The sequence below is a fragment of the Tarenaya hassleriana genome, unplaced genomic scaffold (genome assembly GCF_000463585.1).
Source record: "Tarenaya hassleriana unplaced genomic scaffold, ASM46358v1 Cleome54, whole genome shotgun sequence".
Classification (NCBI taxonomy): Eukaryota; Viridiplantae; Streptophyta; class Magnoliopsida; order Brassicales; family Cleomaceae; genus Tarenaya; species Tarenaya hassleriana.
In genome coordinates, this window is record NW_010968045.1 from 517,772 (window position 1) to 534,580 (window position 16,809).

Below are 16,809 nucleotides of genomic sequence, written 5' to 3' on the forward strand. Positions count from 1 at the left end.
ACGACGGCAATAATTATGGAGCCTCCGCATCTTCTATATATATATGTAATGATATTTACACAAAATTCACAGTTATATATATATATATACACATATTATATGATCCCGGCATGAATATATAATCATTTGCACTCATATTCTCCAAATTAAACCAGTGGAATCAGAATCCCTCCGTTTCGGCTCTAGGGTTTGTCTTCCCTCTCTTCCTCGTGTGAAAACACATACCAGAAATCCAGGATTTCCACCGGAAATTCACGAATTCCCGGTTCACAAGCGAGGGGATTTTCCATCTGGGTCTGGAACAGTGATTTCAAGGAGTGAAAAGAGATATGGTGAGAGAAGGGGGCAGCAGCGACGGGAGGGTGGCCGGCGGAGAAGACGAGCTGATGAGCATGGCGGCGAAACCTGCGTGGCTCCAATGTTTGATGGCGGAAACTTTCTTCGGGAGCTGTGGGGTCCACGAGAATCGCCGTAAGAACGAGAAGAACGTCTTCTGCCTGCTCTGCTGTCTCAGTGTTTGCCCTCACTGTCTTCCTTCTCACCGTTCTCATCCCCTTCTCCAGGTATATATATATACATGTATATATATGTGTGTGTGTGTGTGTGTATATACACGTGTATCGATTCCTGTTTGTGTTTACATATTGTGTGAATTCGTAGAATTTCTCGCTGGCCCATGTTTTGATTCCGTGGGGATTCCACCTCTCATGCTTCGATTTATTGTTTTTTTTTCCTTTACTTACACCGATACATAAAACCGGTATATATGTGTGTTCATGCGGAGAATTGTCACCGACCCATGTTTCCATTCAATCGGAATTTCAATTCCAATGTTCAAATTTTTCCGTTTCTCTTCAAGGAAAATAAATCGTGTTTTTTCTCTCTCAGAGATTAAAGGCTTTACATACACCGAGACGTACACCATATATATATATATATACGTGTGTGTATATGCGGAGAATTGTCGCCGACCATGTTATGATTTCCGTTGGAATTTTCATGTAGTGAAAGCTAAATCCAGATTCGGTCTTTTGTTTATCGACCCACGTTTTGATTTTCCGTAAAAGAAAATCTTCAAAAACTTTCCCGGAAAATCCCGTGATTGAAACCCCGAAAATTCACGAGAATTCTCCGGATTCTATTAGATATTTACTAAATAAGAAGCACATGCAATGTAATTATAGAAATCTTGCAAAATCTTTTTTTTTTTTTTGAATTAAGACCCCTTTTTTCAGGAGACCTTTCATTATCATCAACTTTCTTCCTCCCCAAAAATAATAGTTTTTTTCTTGTCCTTTCTATTGCCATTTCCTTCTAGCCTTTCCATTCATAGACCTCTCTCTCTCTCTCTCTCAATTAGATCTAAAATTGAAAATTCCTTGAACCCTAAATGCTAAATTGCACTTGAATTGGATTCCCATTTAAAACCCTTTTGTGTTTGCTGAATTTCTTGAGTTTTTGTTTTTGTTTTTCATGTTTTGGGAACATGGAGTATATAAATTATTGGGAATTATGTAGAGTTATAATTATCTATCATGGAATTATATTCTTTATTTAGATTAGATTTACTCTATATTTATATCTATAAACTATAAACTATATATATATAATTATAGTTTTTTAATATGAATTCTCTCCTGCTTTTATTTTTAGTAGCCTCTCTAGAACATTTGGTTCAATTGCACTAAAGTTGTATCCACATGCATTTATATGTACATGTATTGTGTAAGTGTGTGTGTGTGTATGTATGTATGTATGTATGTATATGCTTGACTGCTTTAGTTTGCATATGATGATGGGTTTGATGAAATGTCCCGTTCTTGATGAATTTGCTTTTGTTCGTATTTGGTTTTGTTTCTATATATAGTATGTCTCTTTCCTCATTATTTTTCTTTTTTTATTTTTCTCGGAAATTATATTTTTTTTTTACTGCATTGGCTAAATTTAATTTTCCTTCTCTGCAAGAACTTCTCAGTTGTTGCTTTCAAAAAATTAAAAACCTTTGACCAAACACCCACTGACTGACTTTCTTTCCCCTTGGCTTCCTATAACTGTTTCCTTCTACAAAAAAAAAAAGCAAAAAATAAAAAGAAAATAAATTTTCTATGTGAAAGTTTAGATCTTTTTTAAAAAATAAATCTTTTTAAAAAAAATCGGGTTTGGGGGGGGGGGTTTGAATTCGGTTCGGTTGTGAGAAATTCGATTTTTTTTTCTAAAATTAATACCGTTTAAAAATTTCGGACCATTCGGATCAGGAAAAATACCATATTTTTCGTTACCGAACCCCCTAATACCAACTAGTAGATATAAAGATATAGGGTATAAGGTCCGATTCTTTTATATATATATATATAAGTAATATAAGGGTTTTAAGGTAAGATCTAGGGTTTAGGGTTCTCAATGAATATAAAGGTTCGAATTTTAGATTTAGGGTTTTTAACCTAAGATATGTGGTCTAGTTTCTAATGTAATATATATACATATATATATATATATATGGTTCGAATCTTAAGATATATCAGAATTTTTAACCTAAGATATATATATGATTATGTAAGGTTTTTATTGAAAGTATTACATAAACTGCAATCAATTTACAATATTCCGAAAATTGAATGATCGTTATGTGTCAAGACTTGTGGAAATAAACGTTCCTGTATTATTCATTCAACCAAATAATGTGTATATATATATATATAGACATAAATATAAAGTGAATCTAATTCCATTAATATATTAGGACATTAACACTAATATATCTAATTTCATAGTTAACTTTCCATAATTTTTAATAGTATGCATTATTGTTTGATCTGAAATTCGAAAATATGGCAGGTGAGACGATATGTATACCATGACGTGGTTAGGCTGAGCGATCTAGAGAAGCTCATAGACTGCTCATATATTCAGGTGAATTGCATATATATATATATATATATATATATATAAAATATACACTATATATGATTGTGTATATATATATATTATAATGATGATGGATAAAATATTGCAGCCATACACGATAAACGGGGCGAAGGTGATATTTCTGAACCAGAGGCCGCAGTCAAGGGCTAAGGTTTCTTCCAATGTTTGCTTCAATTGTGACAGAATCCTTCAAGACCCTTTCCACTTCTGCTCTCTCTCCTGCAAGGTCCATTCCTTTCTCTCTCTAACATTATATACATATATATACGTGTATATATACGTGTGTATATACGTTAGGGCTTGTGAAAAGAGGGTGAAAAAAGAGAATTAAAAGATTGGACTTTTTCACCATATGACAAAAGTGATAAAATTATTACCAAACAAGTTGAACTAAAATTCTTTATCAAAAAAGTTGAACTAAAATTGGAAAACAGCTGTTTCTTTTTCTTTTTTTTTAAAAAAAATCTAATTATTATGATGTATTTTTTTTCTTGGATAACGTGTTTTTTTTTTTCCTTCTTTTATTACAACATGTGGAAGTGCACTAGTCCACTCGAGTGGACTCCTTGCTAATGTTATGAACCAAGGATCGGATTAGGATTAATTTCGGGGTCGAGGATTAGCTATGTGATTTAGAATATACGTTGTTTTTTTCAAATTTAAAGTTCGAATTCGGAACAGAACAGACGTTTTGCATCTCTATTTTATCGGTTGAATTATCTAAATTTTATCATAAACAATTATATATCATATCATATACGAAAATTGCATGTGCATGTTACATATCTTATCTTATAGATTCCTACATTAGGAAAAAAAAATTCCACGTACGTACTTGTTTCAAGTCTTACAAGAAAAAAAAATGTTGTTATTAGAGATATATACAACTATCTCTAATATATATACAAATCTAACACTCCATCGGTTTAATTTTACATGACTTTTATAGCATAGTTTTTTGTTTAAAAACAAATGACGTTTTTATATATTTCATGTACTTTTTTAATATTGTTTTTTCCGGATGTACTTTTTTTTTTAATCAATAATAATCAAATATTTTACATGTTTCAAGATAATAATTCTTTACGCGTTAAAAAAAATGGTATTATAAAATTAAACTAAAAGGGCATATATAATATATATCCCAATAATATCAGAGATAATTATATACATATGCATATATACAAATATATATATATATATATATATATATATATATCTAATTAATAGTTGTATTTGGCAGGTTGATCATCTGGTTTATCATTGTGCGGATCTATCGAGCATTTTGTACAGAATCAACGAATCGGATTTCGCGTTTTCGCGGTTAGAAGGGTTACGGGTCGACATGAACGATCATCAGATGGAGTACAGCGACCGGACAAACCCGTCGGAATCCGGCGACGGCGGGGGCAATATGGTAATTTCAGACCGGTCCGAACCGGTCGACGATGGGAATGCGAATGAGAATAAGAAGAAGAATAAGAAGAAGGAGAGGAATTTCTTGCCGGGAATTGTTCTTTCCCTCGGCAGCAGGAGAAAGGGCGCGCCTCAAAGATCTCCTCTTTCATAACCGATTAAAAAAAATCGATGATACAAAAAAAAAGATTTGATATTAATATTTTTGTGTGTTTTTTTATTATAAATTAGGTATCTTTTGTCACGAATATGACTTTGTTCACCATGAGTTTTTGTTGATGAAGTGAAATCTTATATTTATAATATAGATTTTTATATATATCCATCGATCGGTATAATAAGGTTTTATATATATATATATATATATATATATGCAAGAAACTAACATATGTAGATGATATTTCAGATGTGTTACCCTAGATTATGCATTCCCAAGTTTTTTTTATATCCATCGGTCGGTATGATTAATTAATAAGGTTTGATATTAATATTTTGTGTGTGTCATGAATATATATGAGTTTGTTCGCAACGTGTTTTTATTGAAGAAGTAAAATTTTATATTTATAAAATATTTTTTTTTATATTCATCGGTATAATAAGGATTGATATTAATATTTAATGTGGGTTTTTTTTTATAAATTCGGCAGTTTTTATGACTTTGTTCGCAACGTGTTTTTATTGTGGAAGTAAAATCTTATATTTATAAAATAATTTTTTTTTTATATTCATCAGTATAACAAGGGTTGATATTAATATTTAATGTGTTTTTTTAATAAATTCGGTATCTTTTATGACTTTGTTCACAACGTGATTTTATTGTGGAAGTAAAATCTTATATTTATTATATAGTTTTTTTTTAATATCCATCGGTATAATTGTTACACCCTTATTGAAATCTCTGTCGATATATGGTCCTACATTTATCTCTTTGCCTGTCTCTTTTGATGACTGGCTTCTATTATTATTCCATTATAACATCAAATATGGGATATAAATGAATGACACGATAGGAATATAAGTGATTATTTAAAAAATAAAATAAAATAATTCTTCGTGAAAATGTCTATGCAAAAGTACTGTTTTGGGTATTTAAAATTAATTAAAAAAAGGACAAAATATTAATAATAAATAGGGAATAATTTTCCGAGATTTTAAAAAATAATAATAATTACTCGTAATTTGGGTCTCATCGGGAGGTGGAAGGGACGAAGACAGAGGTTCACGGGAACAGCTTGAGAAAAGCCCTGTCATGAATAACATCTTAAAGTAAAAGTTCCAATATTTTATATATATATATATATATTTTTAATTAGAAATTAATTAATAATTTAAAATAATTCAATAGACTGTCCGTATATTTCATCCATGTGATTATTATAATTTTGGTCCACGATTTTACAAGGGATGATACTTTCTATGATATGTTCACTTCGTAATTTTAGTACTATTTTTTTTAGATTATGAGATGTTTTGAATGTTTGCACATTCAAATTAATTCTCGTTCGTCTTTAGATTATCGCACTAAACGGAATTCTTATGGTAGAATTTAAACACCAGACCTCTGATTAAAGGACAAAGATGTTGAACTATCTATACCAATCCTTCAAATTAATTTTAATATTGATTTTTGACTCTTCTATTTATTATAAAGTATTTTATATCATTTTCAAGATTTGTGTTATATTTTAATTTTAAATATTATTCAAAAATTAGGCTAATAGGATATCTAGTTATTTTTATATTCTATTAGATTTCATTAATTTAGCTTAATGAAAAATATATACGGTTAATTGATAAATTATAAATGAAATATTGTCCTTAGCGAATCAATGATAAGCAAACGCAAAAGTTTTTTTTGTGGTTTTGATGAATAATCAGGATACCAGATAACATAAGCATATATAATTTTAAAAGAAGATCGTCGGATAATGGGTAAAAATAAATAATATATAGAAAATTTTAATAGAATTCCACGGATCAACGTATATATATTTAATAATCTAAAATTTTATCCAGTATTCAGTCAAATTATATTTCTCAAAAAATCGAAAAAATTCAGGTGAATAACTTTCCTACGTTTGGATCTGAAGTTGGGTAAAGATATCAATATATATTTTTTATTTTATAATTATTTAAATATTAGTAACGAGTTGAAATTTATCGCATAGTATTCCAAACGTAGGAAAGTTATTCACCTGAAGTTGATTATTTATTTTATAATTATTTAAGATATTTTATTGAATAACTTAAAACCTTTTATTTTACAAGAAATAAAACCTACAAAACCTTTTTGCTCTAGCAACCGAAGGCAGAATAACAAATAAATAACCATAGTTATTAAAAAAAGGTTAAATTAAAAAAAACAACATAGGACTTGAAGCCTCGTGTGTAATGAGATCATGACGAAGTCTTCAGAAGTGCCACGTGGAAACCCGTTTTAAGATATGGCCCCAAAAAGGGGAAATCTAAATTGATTAGTAATAAGGACCACTTAATTTTTTAATTACAAAGGGTGACATAATAAAAACACAGACATTGAAACATTTATATATATATATATATATATATATATATATGAAATAAAAAAAATGAGAAGATATAAGAGAGATGAAAATCACATGGTCGGTCCACGTATTGGAATATAGGTTACCATATTCGAAACAAAGCTATGCGGAAAGAGAGACATTGCGAAAAGCCAATGGGGTTTGTAGGGTTGGTGGCACAATGGGCAGTTTCCACGTGTCACTTTTCCGACATGCAATATTCCTGTTTTCCACATGCACTTGCCTCTGTATTTCACCGTATATATATGTATGTATAATTATATATGTGTATATATAGTTATAATGGTTTTTAGGAAACATATATTCATAATGTCTATTATACCGTTAAGGTAAGGTTCATGATTCTTATATATATATATATATATATATATATATAATGCAAATGGGGACAATAAATACATTATATATTTTTATTTTGGAGGAAAAAAATAAAGTGACAGAGGACTACCGACCTACCAAAAGAGAGATCTTAAGCTTAGACATGGGTTCCCATGCAGAATTTCTCAAGCTTCCTATTATATATATATATATGTATATATGTATGTATCATGTATGTGTGTGTCTATATTGTATGCTATTTGGAGAAAAAAAGCTTAGGATTTTATTTTTTCTAAACAAAATAATTTCAATATTGAGTTTTTTCATTTCAGTATTTTTCTTTCTCAAATTACCAAATAAAAATATACATGCATGCATATATGTATGCATTTCTCTATGTAGTGAGAATCACATATAAATACCTGAACATTTACAAAATTTTTATATAAATACTTGAATCATAAAATTTTCATATAAATATTTGAACTTTTCTAAAATCTTATATAAATACATAGATTTCTGAAAAACTTCCAAAAAAATCAAAAATACGTTAATAATATCAACTATTTTTATTTGAAAATACCTAAAATTTGTACTTATTTGGAAATTGTTTTTAAAAGTCTAGGTATATATATTTGATTTTTAAAAGTTTAAGTATTTATATATAAATTTTATAGTTTAGGTATTTATGTGAGATTTTTGTAAAAATTTAAGTATTTATATGTTATTTTTTCTATGTATGTATGAATGTATATGTGTAGATCTACGTGGACAATCTGGCTTTCCGAGGTTCAATAGATTCGAGGAAGAGGGAACAGCAGAGTGTGTGGCATAAAGCCTTGATGTGCAGTAAGATATGTTTTCTTAATTTTATTATTTAACTATTTATATATATATATATATATATGCATGTGTATATATTTTTTCAGCTTGATTTTTTTTATCATATGCTTGCAATTGAAGTTTAATGAGTTATTTTGATGAACATTAATTAATTATATAATATATGGAAAATTAATCATGAGGTTTTTGTTCATATAATAGTTCTTTTTTTTATTAAAAAAAATTCAAGTGAGAATAAGGGTGAATGGTATGATAGAAGCTTTTGACCATTAGATTCATATCATTTATGTAAATGGAACCTACATGATGTGACCATGTCTTTTCCATTGTGTAGACTTTACACTCTCTTAGCGGGCCCCAAAAAACTAAAATAATGGAAAAAAGTGAAAAAAAACTGAAGATAAAATAATAATAATAATAATAATAATAATAATAATAATAATAATAATAATAATTTCAATAATAATAATAATAATATAACAAGTAGCCATTCAAAGGTATTTGAGTTTTCATAGGATGTCCCCTCTATATACATACATGAAATGACCATCCAAAACTTATCCAATGGGATATATATATATATATATATATATATATATATATATATATAGAAGACAAGGACAACCTGCAAGAACAAGAACAAGAAAAAGAGCTGCCGATTCTTGATGAGTCCGAATCCTCCGTTAATACCGAGGATTCATCGGAGTACATGGAGACAACAACGACCGACGACATCTCCGATGATGATGATGGGTCGATCTCAGACGAGGAAAGTCTCATAGAGCTCTCCTTACCGAGCGGCCACTACCTCGGAAACTACGGCAATGACGACAATACCATCAAAGGGTACAGTAACAAGAACAAAATGTATCACAAGAACATCCAAGACTTGAGGCTGTTTGATCAGCTTTTGGTCGAAGAGGATAACCTGATCGAAATCGACATCTCCATTGGATCCATCAAGTGTTCGAGGTTTGAGATCCCAGCTTGATGGACATACTACGCTTAGTATTTTTACATCCAATGGAATATATATATATATATATATACTCAAATTTGAGTGGTTCAACCGTTAAGAAAGGTTTTTTCCAATCCGAGTTTGAGTTTTCATCTAGACAGATAAATTCACATAAATTTCTCTGAATCTTTAGAGATGTAGTTGGATCAAATGCTCGATGAATTTTCGAGTTATAAAAAATATATATATATTATTTGTTTTAGTCACTTATTATCTAATCTACCTATAAATCAATTTTAGTATACATATATAAGAATATTAAATTTGTGTTGTACCATTATAAAAAGTGCTTTGATAAAACCAAATAATTTTTTTTTTCATATGAAAAAATTCCATAAAAATAACTCAACTTATCCAAATGTGTATATAATACATTGATTTATAATTCTAAAATAAACACCTAAATTTGATCAATTTATATGTTATTATCTAGTAATAATATCATCGATTCTGTATCTATTTGACATAAATTGAACAACTTAAAGTATTTATTTAACAATTTAGAAATAACAAATTGAGGTATATATATTAATTATTTTAGTCACACATAAATCAGTTTTATATACATACAAGAATTTTAAATGTTTTTGGTTGTATGATTAAAAATGTAAATGTGAGATTAGAGCGATATATTAGTATGATTAAGAAAGTGTTTTGATAAAACTATATTATTATTATTATTAATATTATTGATTGGGGACAAGCAAAAAAGAATAAAATAAAGGAAATGATGAGGGTGGTGATGTCACAGAGGCCATAAGAAGAGAAACTAGCTGGCCAATTTAATCCCTGCAGATTCTGCCATTGAGTCTCTCTCTCTCTCTCTCTCTCTCTCTCTCTCTCTCTCTCTCTCTCTCTCTCTCTCTTGAGAGAGAGAGTGTAGAGTGTAGAGTGTTTTGATGATGGATCTCTGACTGAGCTCGTTCCTCCAAAAGATCACTCTCATTATTCAAAACACTTGTCAGCCTTTTTCTTGGCATCTTTGGACCTCTCTCTCTACTCATCTTGACTGTCCGAAAACAATAAAAAACAAATAAATAATATTTGATTATTACTTAGATTCTAAACCATTCATGATATATCACCTCTACATACAAATAAAAACGAATAAAACCCACTTCTTAACCCTCAATTACAATTGCTGATATACTTCTAATGTATTCTTATATATATACACTGCATAGAGAAGATTTTGATGCCATATAAAAGAGAGACTGAGATAAGGAGAGAGAGAGGGAGAGGGTAGAGAGAGAGAGAGAGAGAGAGAGAAAGAGAGAGGAAGAAAAGGTTAGAGAGAAAGCCAAAGGAGGGCCGAATCATTGTCCTCCTCCCTTTGACCATTACCCCCACCTCACCTTCCAATCTCTCTCTCTTATTATTATTATTATTATTATTATTATTATTATTATTATTTATTAATAAAATAAGAAAAAATAAGTAAAATTTAATAATAAGATTACCATATATATCTTATAATGATTTCAAGTGGAATGTTCACTAATGGGTCATCTCAATTAAGTATTTCTAGATTTTGTTGGTTATTTGGGAGAATGGTTATTCTTAGAACTTAATAATTCTCGAGGAATATGACATAAAATTTTCACATAAATATCTAAACTATAAAATTTTCAAATAAAAACCTGAACTTTTCAAAATTTTCATATAAATTGAAATAAAAATTTATCAAATAAAACCAAAATTCATTAATCTGATCTGATGACTTGACATCAATGAATATTGTTTCATTCGGTAAATTCTTAAAAGTTTAAATATTTATTTGGAAATTTTGAAAAGTTTAGATATTTATTTAAAAAATTTATAATTCAGATATTTATTTGAAAATTTTGAAAAAATTTAGATATTTATATGCGATTTTTTTCTTATATTTTATATTAAATTCATTTATTTGAAGTAAATATTATTCGACTTTATATTTTCATATTTCATTCATATATATATGTATATATATTTAAGAAAATTATATTTATTGAACTCCTTACAACCAGTCAATCCAGCCCAACCCGGCCCGTCAAAAGGCCCACGGTCTACACATATATAACATCATTTGATATATATATATTAGTTTTATTTTTTTTTGGAAAATTTCATTAAAAAAATCCTGATTTTATTGAAAAGTATCAAAATAATATCCCAAATTTCAGTTTGACAAATAAAAAAACTCAACTAGATATATTGTGTTGAACTGATATAAAACATTCAATTTGGCACAATTTATCAAATTGAAGTTTTTATTTGTCAAATTAAAAATTGAAACATTATTTTGGTACATTCCACTAAAATGAGGGTTTTCTTTTTTCTTTTTTAATGGAATCCTCACACCCTTTTAATTACATTGTATCATATGTTTCACAAAATCACTTTATTCATTTACAGTAACACATATTGCATGAGGATTCAAGGATAATGGAAACTGAAAGCAGTGTTATGTAAACTCTTTATACAAAAAAAAAAAAAAAGACATGGTTTTTTTGACAAAAGTCTCAAAACAAAAACTGTAATCAAGACAAGGGTTTTTTTTTTGTCTGCTTCTGTGTTTCATTTCAGAAGTTCCATAACTTGAGTTTTTTTGGTTTCTATGAGAGCAATCTCTAATGCAGAGAGGAAGAGCGCAATGAAATGAACTTACTTGTAGAGCTGTTCCATCAGTTGCTTCAGCTTTGCAACGTCTGCGCCCACTATCTCGGCTTTTTTCGCGCCTTCTTTGAAGAAATGCAGTGTCGGCTGGACGATATTTATCAGTGATAATAAGCACATTGTGGACAGTGGAAATCTAAGTTAAAGCAATGGAGAGGAAGGGACAGAGGGTTGAAAGCTTACAACAGCAGCGATGTTTAAGTTGCTGATAGTGCTTGAAAGGCCATCCTACAGATACAGGAGAGGGGGGGGAAAAAAAAAAGATGTTACTCCCAAATCATTTTGATGCTGATGCAATTTTATAAATGGGATTTGTAAGAAGAGAACGATAAGGCAAAAAACAAACATGGATATGATGCTCAGAAGACAAGAATTTATATACTTTGTGTTGGTGGAACTGTAAGTCAAATGGCATACACGGATATGACATCGACAGTCACTTAGAGCAAGCATTGTCGAAAACTTACAATCAGTTAAAAAAACTTGTTGGATCCAAAATAATTTTAAGTTGTAGTGTCACCCATAAGAATGATTTACCTTGCAGATGCTTCAGGTATCTTTAAGGAAAGGAGACAACAAATATGGAAAATTAAGTTGCGGAATGGTTTGTGTAAACATATAAAACGAGCGCCAATACTAATGAACAAACAAAGACGTATATGCATCGAGTTCGATTCAAAAGAACAATCGATTATTCAACATACCTCGTCAATGTCGACCTTATATGTTGTAACATCGGGATATTTCTCACTAAGCTCCACAATCACCGGAGAAATAAACCTGCCTAAATTCGACCATGGAACAAAAATTATTAAGCCACTCCGGTCGAGAATATCTATAACTCACTCACTTTCTGAGAATATAACTTACAAGGACCACACCATGCAGCAGTGAAGTAGAAGATTGATGGCAAAGATCCATCTGGGGAAACAGATAATTCAATAAACTGGCATAAACAGCAATCCGTGCGAGACAAATTCACTTAGTGTGTGAGATAGTTGGAAAGGAAACCATGACTTTACCTTGAGCTTTGCTCAGTGCATTTTTGAACTCTTCCTCTGATTTCAACACCACAACTTTGGGCTGATCTGAAATCAAAATTGCAAGATTCCGTTAACATCTGAGGAAGGTAAGACATGATTCCTATCAAGCACCACAGAGACTAGTCAGTCATTCAAAATTTGATCTTTCTTCAAACTCAAATTCATCTACCAATTTCAATTTCTTTGAATCTTTAAGCTTCAGCCAAGTTTGAAGATGGAAATTTTGAATGCCAGAGATAACTTCGATGCCATCAAAAATTTGTTTTCTGGATAGCAAATGGCATCAAACCTGATCATATCATTCCTCCATTCAACTCTTTGAGCAGAAAACCGATGACCTAGATCATATCGTCGTCCATACCAAGGCTAAACAATTCCAACATCTACCCAAATACCTAGGGATCATCAGTAAACGTACATAGAAATGGCGAAAACAAAAACAGTAGAACCAAGGAAGCCATTACCTCCGGCAGCGGAACAGAAGCTTCTCCGGACAGGAAGAGAAGCGTTGGAAGCGTTGAACTCAGCGGAAGCCCAAATAGAGGAAGCAACAAACACTGAATTCCTTGCAATCTGCGACGAAATCGAGTTTGGGGCTAAAATTAGGGATCGCACGGAATTCGACAGCGAGGACGAACACGGCGACCGGAGAGTGGAGAATCTGCGTTGAAGAACCTGTCGGAAAATCGACACGTTTCCTTTCATCGTCTCGGGTTGATGAAGGACACAGAGCTTGTCCGATCTCTGTTTCGTAGGTTTAGGGTTCCGCGAAATGCAATGATACGCTTTTTGTTCAGCTTTCTTCTCTCCCGCCGCGAAGACGAACAAAAGAGAGTTTTCAAATTGACCCACTGAAATTTAAAATATTCAAAATTGACCCCAATAGTAAAACTTTTAAGGGAAACAACCCCGTTTTTAACGGCAAAAGAGTTCTTTCGCCTTCTTTCGCCGAGAAAGGTGTCGTCTTTGTCGTAAAATCCAAAAACCCATAAACCCTAAATTCGCAGTTACTGTCTCTGAGCATGCGAAGATGCATTTCCTCGCGAGATCATTGACAAGAACCGTGAAATCGTCACAAAAAACGACCAAGCGATCGTGAATTCTCTCTCTCAGCTGTTCCATTCTACAATCCCTACGAATAGTAGCAGTTCCCGCTGCCGAAGCAGAACAACGAACTCGGAATCGCCGGCTCCGGAGAAATTTCCGGCGAACGAGACGGAGAGGTCGCGTCAGGCGGAGATTCCGTACCAGCCCAAGGCGGCGAACTCGGTTAACTTTACCGGTACGTTAACCAACCTGTGCCGGCACCGTCGTCTCGCAGCGTTCTTCATCTGATTCCGGTTCGGCGTCTGATTCGGACCATAATCTCTGGTTGGTTATGTTTCACTCGTTAGTTATTTTGATCTTCCTTTTCTGGTAAAACCATTATTAAGAACTCATGGTTTATTCTTTTTGATCTGACAATTCTATTGAAGTTTTTCCAATCATTGTTTACAAGTGAAGTCATTGTGATTGAAAAGAAATCATCTACTAGTATCTTGTGCAGTGTATTCTGCTCTTCTTCATTCCGCCGCCTAACTTCTGTTTCTGCGCAGATTTTCCAGTGAATCTGAACTTCCACAGATTGTCCAGAAACAGAATCCCGATGACAGAGGCGACAGAAAAACCAACAATTGTACCGACCATGATCCCGAGACCAAACTCCGAGGACCCTGAGATGGCAAACGGGTCGTTTCCGTTGTCTTCGATCATTTCCGGCCTCTCGGAAGAACATTTTCTCTCCAGTATCGAGCCACACAGCCTTGGGTTTCCTCCGAAGCTTGCCCTTGTAAACGTGTGGAACTGACCGCCGGCTGGAACCGGTCCGCTCAAGTTGTTGTCGGAAACGTTGAACTCCGACAGGAAACTCAAGCTTATCAATGAACCCGGGATTTCTCCGGTGAGATTGTTTCTTGAAACGTCCAAAGTTTCCAACTTTGCGAGGTATGATATTTCATCGGGAATGTTTCCGAAGAGCCGGTTTTCGCTCAAATCAACAGTGTGCAAGAATCTTAGGCGGCCGATCTCCCGTGGAATTCTTCCGGTAAGATCGTTTCTTGACAGGTAAAGCGACGGTTTTATGTTGTTCAGTGTATTGTACTGCCTACTGATTACACAATAAGGCATGAGGAAAACCGGTAGCTCCAGTGGCGGTTGCCCTAAATCCAATCCTTGAAGATTGAAGAAATCCTTCGGGATTTCGCCCGATAGCAGATTCCCAGATAAGCTTATGTAGAAAAGCTCGCGGAGATTCCCGAGCCAACCGGGCACAGATCCCGTGAACCGGTTATCCGAAATGTCCAAGAATCTAAGCTTTTCAGCCTTTGACAACCACGTTGGGATCTTCCCGTGCAAATTGGATCCGCACAAGGCGAGGCTAGTGAGCGCCTTAAACCCTTCGGGATCCATCAGTTCCTCATCATCGGGTAGCGTTTCGTCGAAGAAATTTCCGCAAATAAGGAGAGCCGTGAGGTTCTTGGACGCGGAAAGAAGACTGATGGCGCCTGTAATATTGGTCAGATTGTTGTTGGAGAGTGATACGTAAGTTAAGGAATCCAAGTTGAGAATCTCAGGAGCAATCTGTCCTTGCAGAAAGTTTCCACACGCCCTTATGGCCTGAAGCGATTTGCAAGCATACATGCTCGGAGGCAGAATCCCGGTGAAGAAGTTGTTCCCGAGATCGAGCAAACGAAGACGGGTGAATCTCGAGAAATCATAGCTTGAGATATCACCATCGAAGCTGTTTACCCGCAGAATCAACGATGTAAGATCTGTACAGTTCATGAGAGACTTTGGAAGATTGCCTTCGAGCTCATTGCTCTGAAGGAGCAAACTTTTCAACTTCGATAGATGCCCGATTGTTTCTGGAATCGACCCGTTAAACGAATTGTCCCGAAGCTCGAGATGCTCGAGGTTCACGAGCTGCGAAAACCGGGGGCTGATTGTTCCGGAGAGATGGTTGACGTGTAATCCAAGTATCTGAAGTGTTGAAGCGTTGTAGATCTCATCTGGGATGTGTCCAGTGAGAGAGTTATACCCTGCAAGCAGAACCCTTAAAGCAGAGCATTTTCCGAACCCTAGAGGAATTTTCCCGGAAAATCGATTCCCGGAAAAGTCCAGAGCTTGAACTGATGAGCTTGCTGCGCCATTGCAGATCGATGAAGGGAGAGAGCCATTGAAGTTGTTGTTGCTCAGATTTAGACTCACAACGCTCTCAGTGAGCCGGAAAAATCCGTCTGAGATTTCGCCGTGGAAATTATTCGACGAGAAATCCAAATCCTCTATGAATTTGAAGGGTAGATTCAGAGGTAAGGCTCCAGAGAAACGGTTGTCACTCAGATCAAGAACTCGGAGGAGATTCAGAGAGAATATTTCTCCCGGGAGATCGCCGGTAAGATGATTTCCGGTGAGGTTGAGGTGAGAGAGAGACGTTAAGTTCCCGACGAACGGAGAAATCTTTCCGGTGAGTCCTCGCCGGGGGAGAGACAACCCGACGACTCTGCTGCGGCTGCGGTCGCACCGTACGCCTTCCCACAGACAGCAATCTCCCGATTCCGACCAATTCAATGCCGGAGAGTCCGAGGTGGTCAGATCGCCGGCGAACGACGAGAGCGCGGCTCGTTCGACGGAGTCGCAAGCTTCGAGAGCAGAAGCGAAGAGAAAAACGGAGAGGAAGAGGAAAAAAGAGTTCGGCATAGTAATAACGAGGAAGGTTTCTTCACCGCCGATTCATATCCTCGCCGGAAAATGGATTCGATTTTCGCCGGAGATCTCTGGGGTTTTTTTTTTGGTGGACGTTTCCTATTGTTTATAAAGAAAATGAGGTCTTGGTCTCTTCGCGAGTTAATCAAGAGCCGCGTGTTTTGACTTTATACATATATACATATATAATTTGTAAATTATTTAAATATTTATATATTTTTGTAAATTGGCAAAGCAGACACTCTATTGCAATGCTTCTGATAGGGTCCTTTCTCTATATATATAT

General features: G+C 33.6%; 3 protein-coding genes across 5 annotated transcripts; 1 reads left to right on the forward strand and 2 right to left on the reverse strand.

The window, feature by feature from the left end:
- Positions 1–39: 39 nt before the first annotated feature.
- LOC104798561 lies at positions 40–4,623 on the forward strand. Its single transcript, XM_010520708.2, has 4 exons — positions 40–563; positions 2,836–2,910; positions 3,014–3,151; positions 4,169–4,623. The coding sequence occupies exons 1-4, from the start codon at positions 330–332 to the stop codon at positions 4,493–4,495; spliced, it is 774 nt and encodes a 257-aa protein (XP_010519010.1). The 5' UTR covers positions 40–329; the 3' UTR covers positions 4,496–4,623.
- A 5,202-nt stretch (positions 4,624–9,825) lies between these two features.
- LOC104798563 (thioredoxin O1, mitochondrial) lies at positions 9,826–13,582 on the reverse strand. 3 transcript variants are annotated; one of them, XM_010520712.2, is made up of 8 exons: positions 13,458–13,582; positions 13,247–13,355; positions 12,762–12,827; positions 12,610–12,660; positions 12,444–12,523; positions 11,923–11,967; positions 11,732–11,826; positions 9,826–10,093 (listed from the first exon to the last, which is right to left on the reverse strand). In XM_010520712.2, exons 1-8 carry the CDS (start codon positions 13,485–13,487, stop codon positions 10,081–10,083), a joined length of 489 nt encoding a protein of 162 aa, XP_010519014.1. In that variant the 5' UTR covers positions 13,488–13,582; the 3' UTR covers positions 9,826–10,080. The 3 variants fall into 3 exon arrangements, with proteins under 3 accessions (XP_010519014.1, XP_010519012.1, XP_010519013.1); XM_010520710.2 differs by having other exon boundaries at positions 9,831–10,093; positions 13,247–13,581; XM_010520711.2 differs by lacking the exon at positions 9,826–10,093 and having other exon boundaries at positions 11,448–11,826; positions 13,247–13,579.
- A 730-nt stretch (positions 13,583–14,312) lies between these two features.
- LOC104798562 (receptor-like protein 2) lies at positions 14,313–16,517 on the reverse strand. Its single transcript, XM_010520709.2, has one exon. It carries the CDS (start codon positions 16,515–16,517, stop codon positions 14,313–14,315), a length of 2,205 nt encoding a protein of 734 aa, XP_010519011.1.
- Positions 16,518–16,809: the final 292 nt, after the last annotated feature.

Coding starts and splice junctions, on each gene's coding strand:
- LOC104798561 (XM_010520708.2), top strand. CDS start 330: ATGGTGAGAGAAGGGGGCAGCAGCGACGGGAGGGTGGCCGGCGGAGAA. Junction 564..2,835: donor GTTCTCATCCCCTTCTCCAG/GTATATATATAT, acceptor AAAATATGGCAG/GTGAGACGATATGTATACCA. Junction 3,152..4,168: donor TCTGCTCTCTCTCCTGCAAG/GTCCATTCCTTT, acceptor TGTATTTGGCAG/GTTGATCATCTGGTTTATCA.
- LOC104798563 (XM_010520710.2), bottom strand. CDS start 13,487: ATGAAAGGAAACGTGTCGATTTTCCGACAGGTTCTTCAACGCAGATTC. Junction 12,828..13,246: donor CTTCTGTTCCGCTGCCGGAG/GTAATGGCTTCC, acceptor TTTTGATTTCAG/ATCAGCCCAAAGTTGTGGTG. Junction 12,524..12,609: donor TGCTGCATGGTGTGGTCCTT/GTAAGTTATATT, acceptor GGTCGAATTTAG/GCAGGTTTATTTCTCCGGTG.
- LOC104798562 (XM_010520709.2), bottom strand. CDS start 16,517: ATGCCGAACTCTTTTTTCCTCTTCCTCTCCGTTTTTCTCTTCGCTTCT.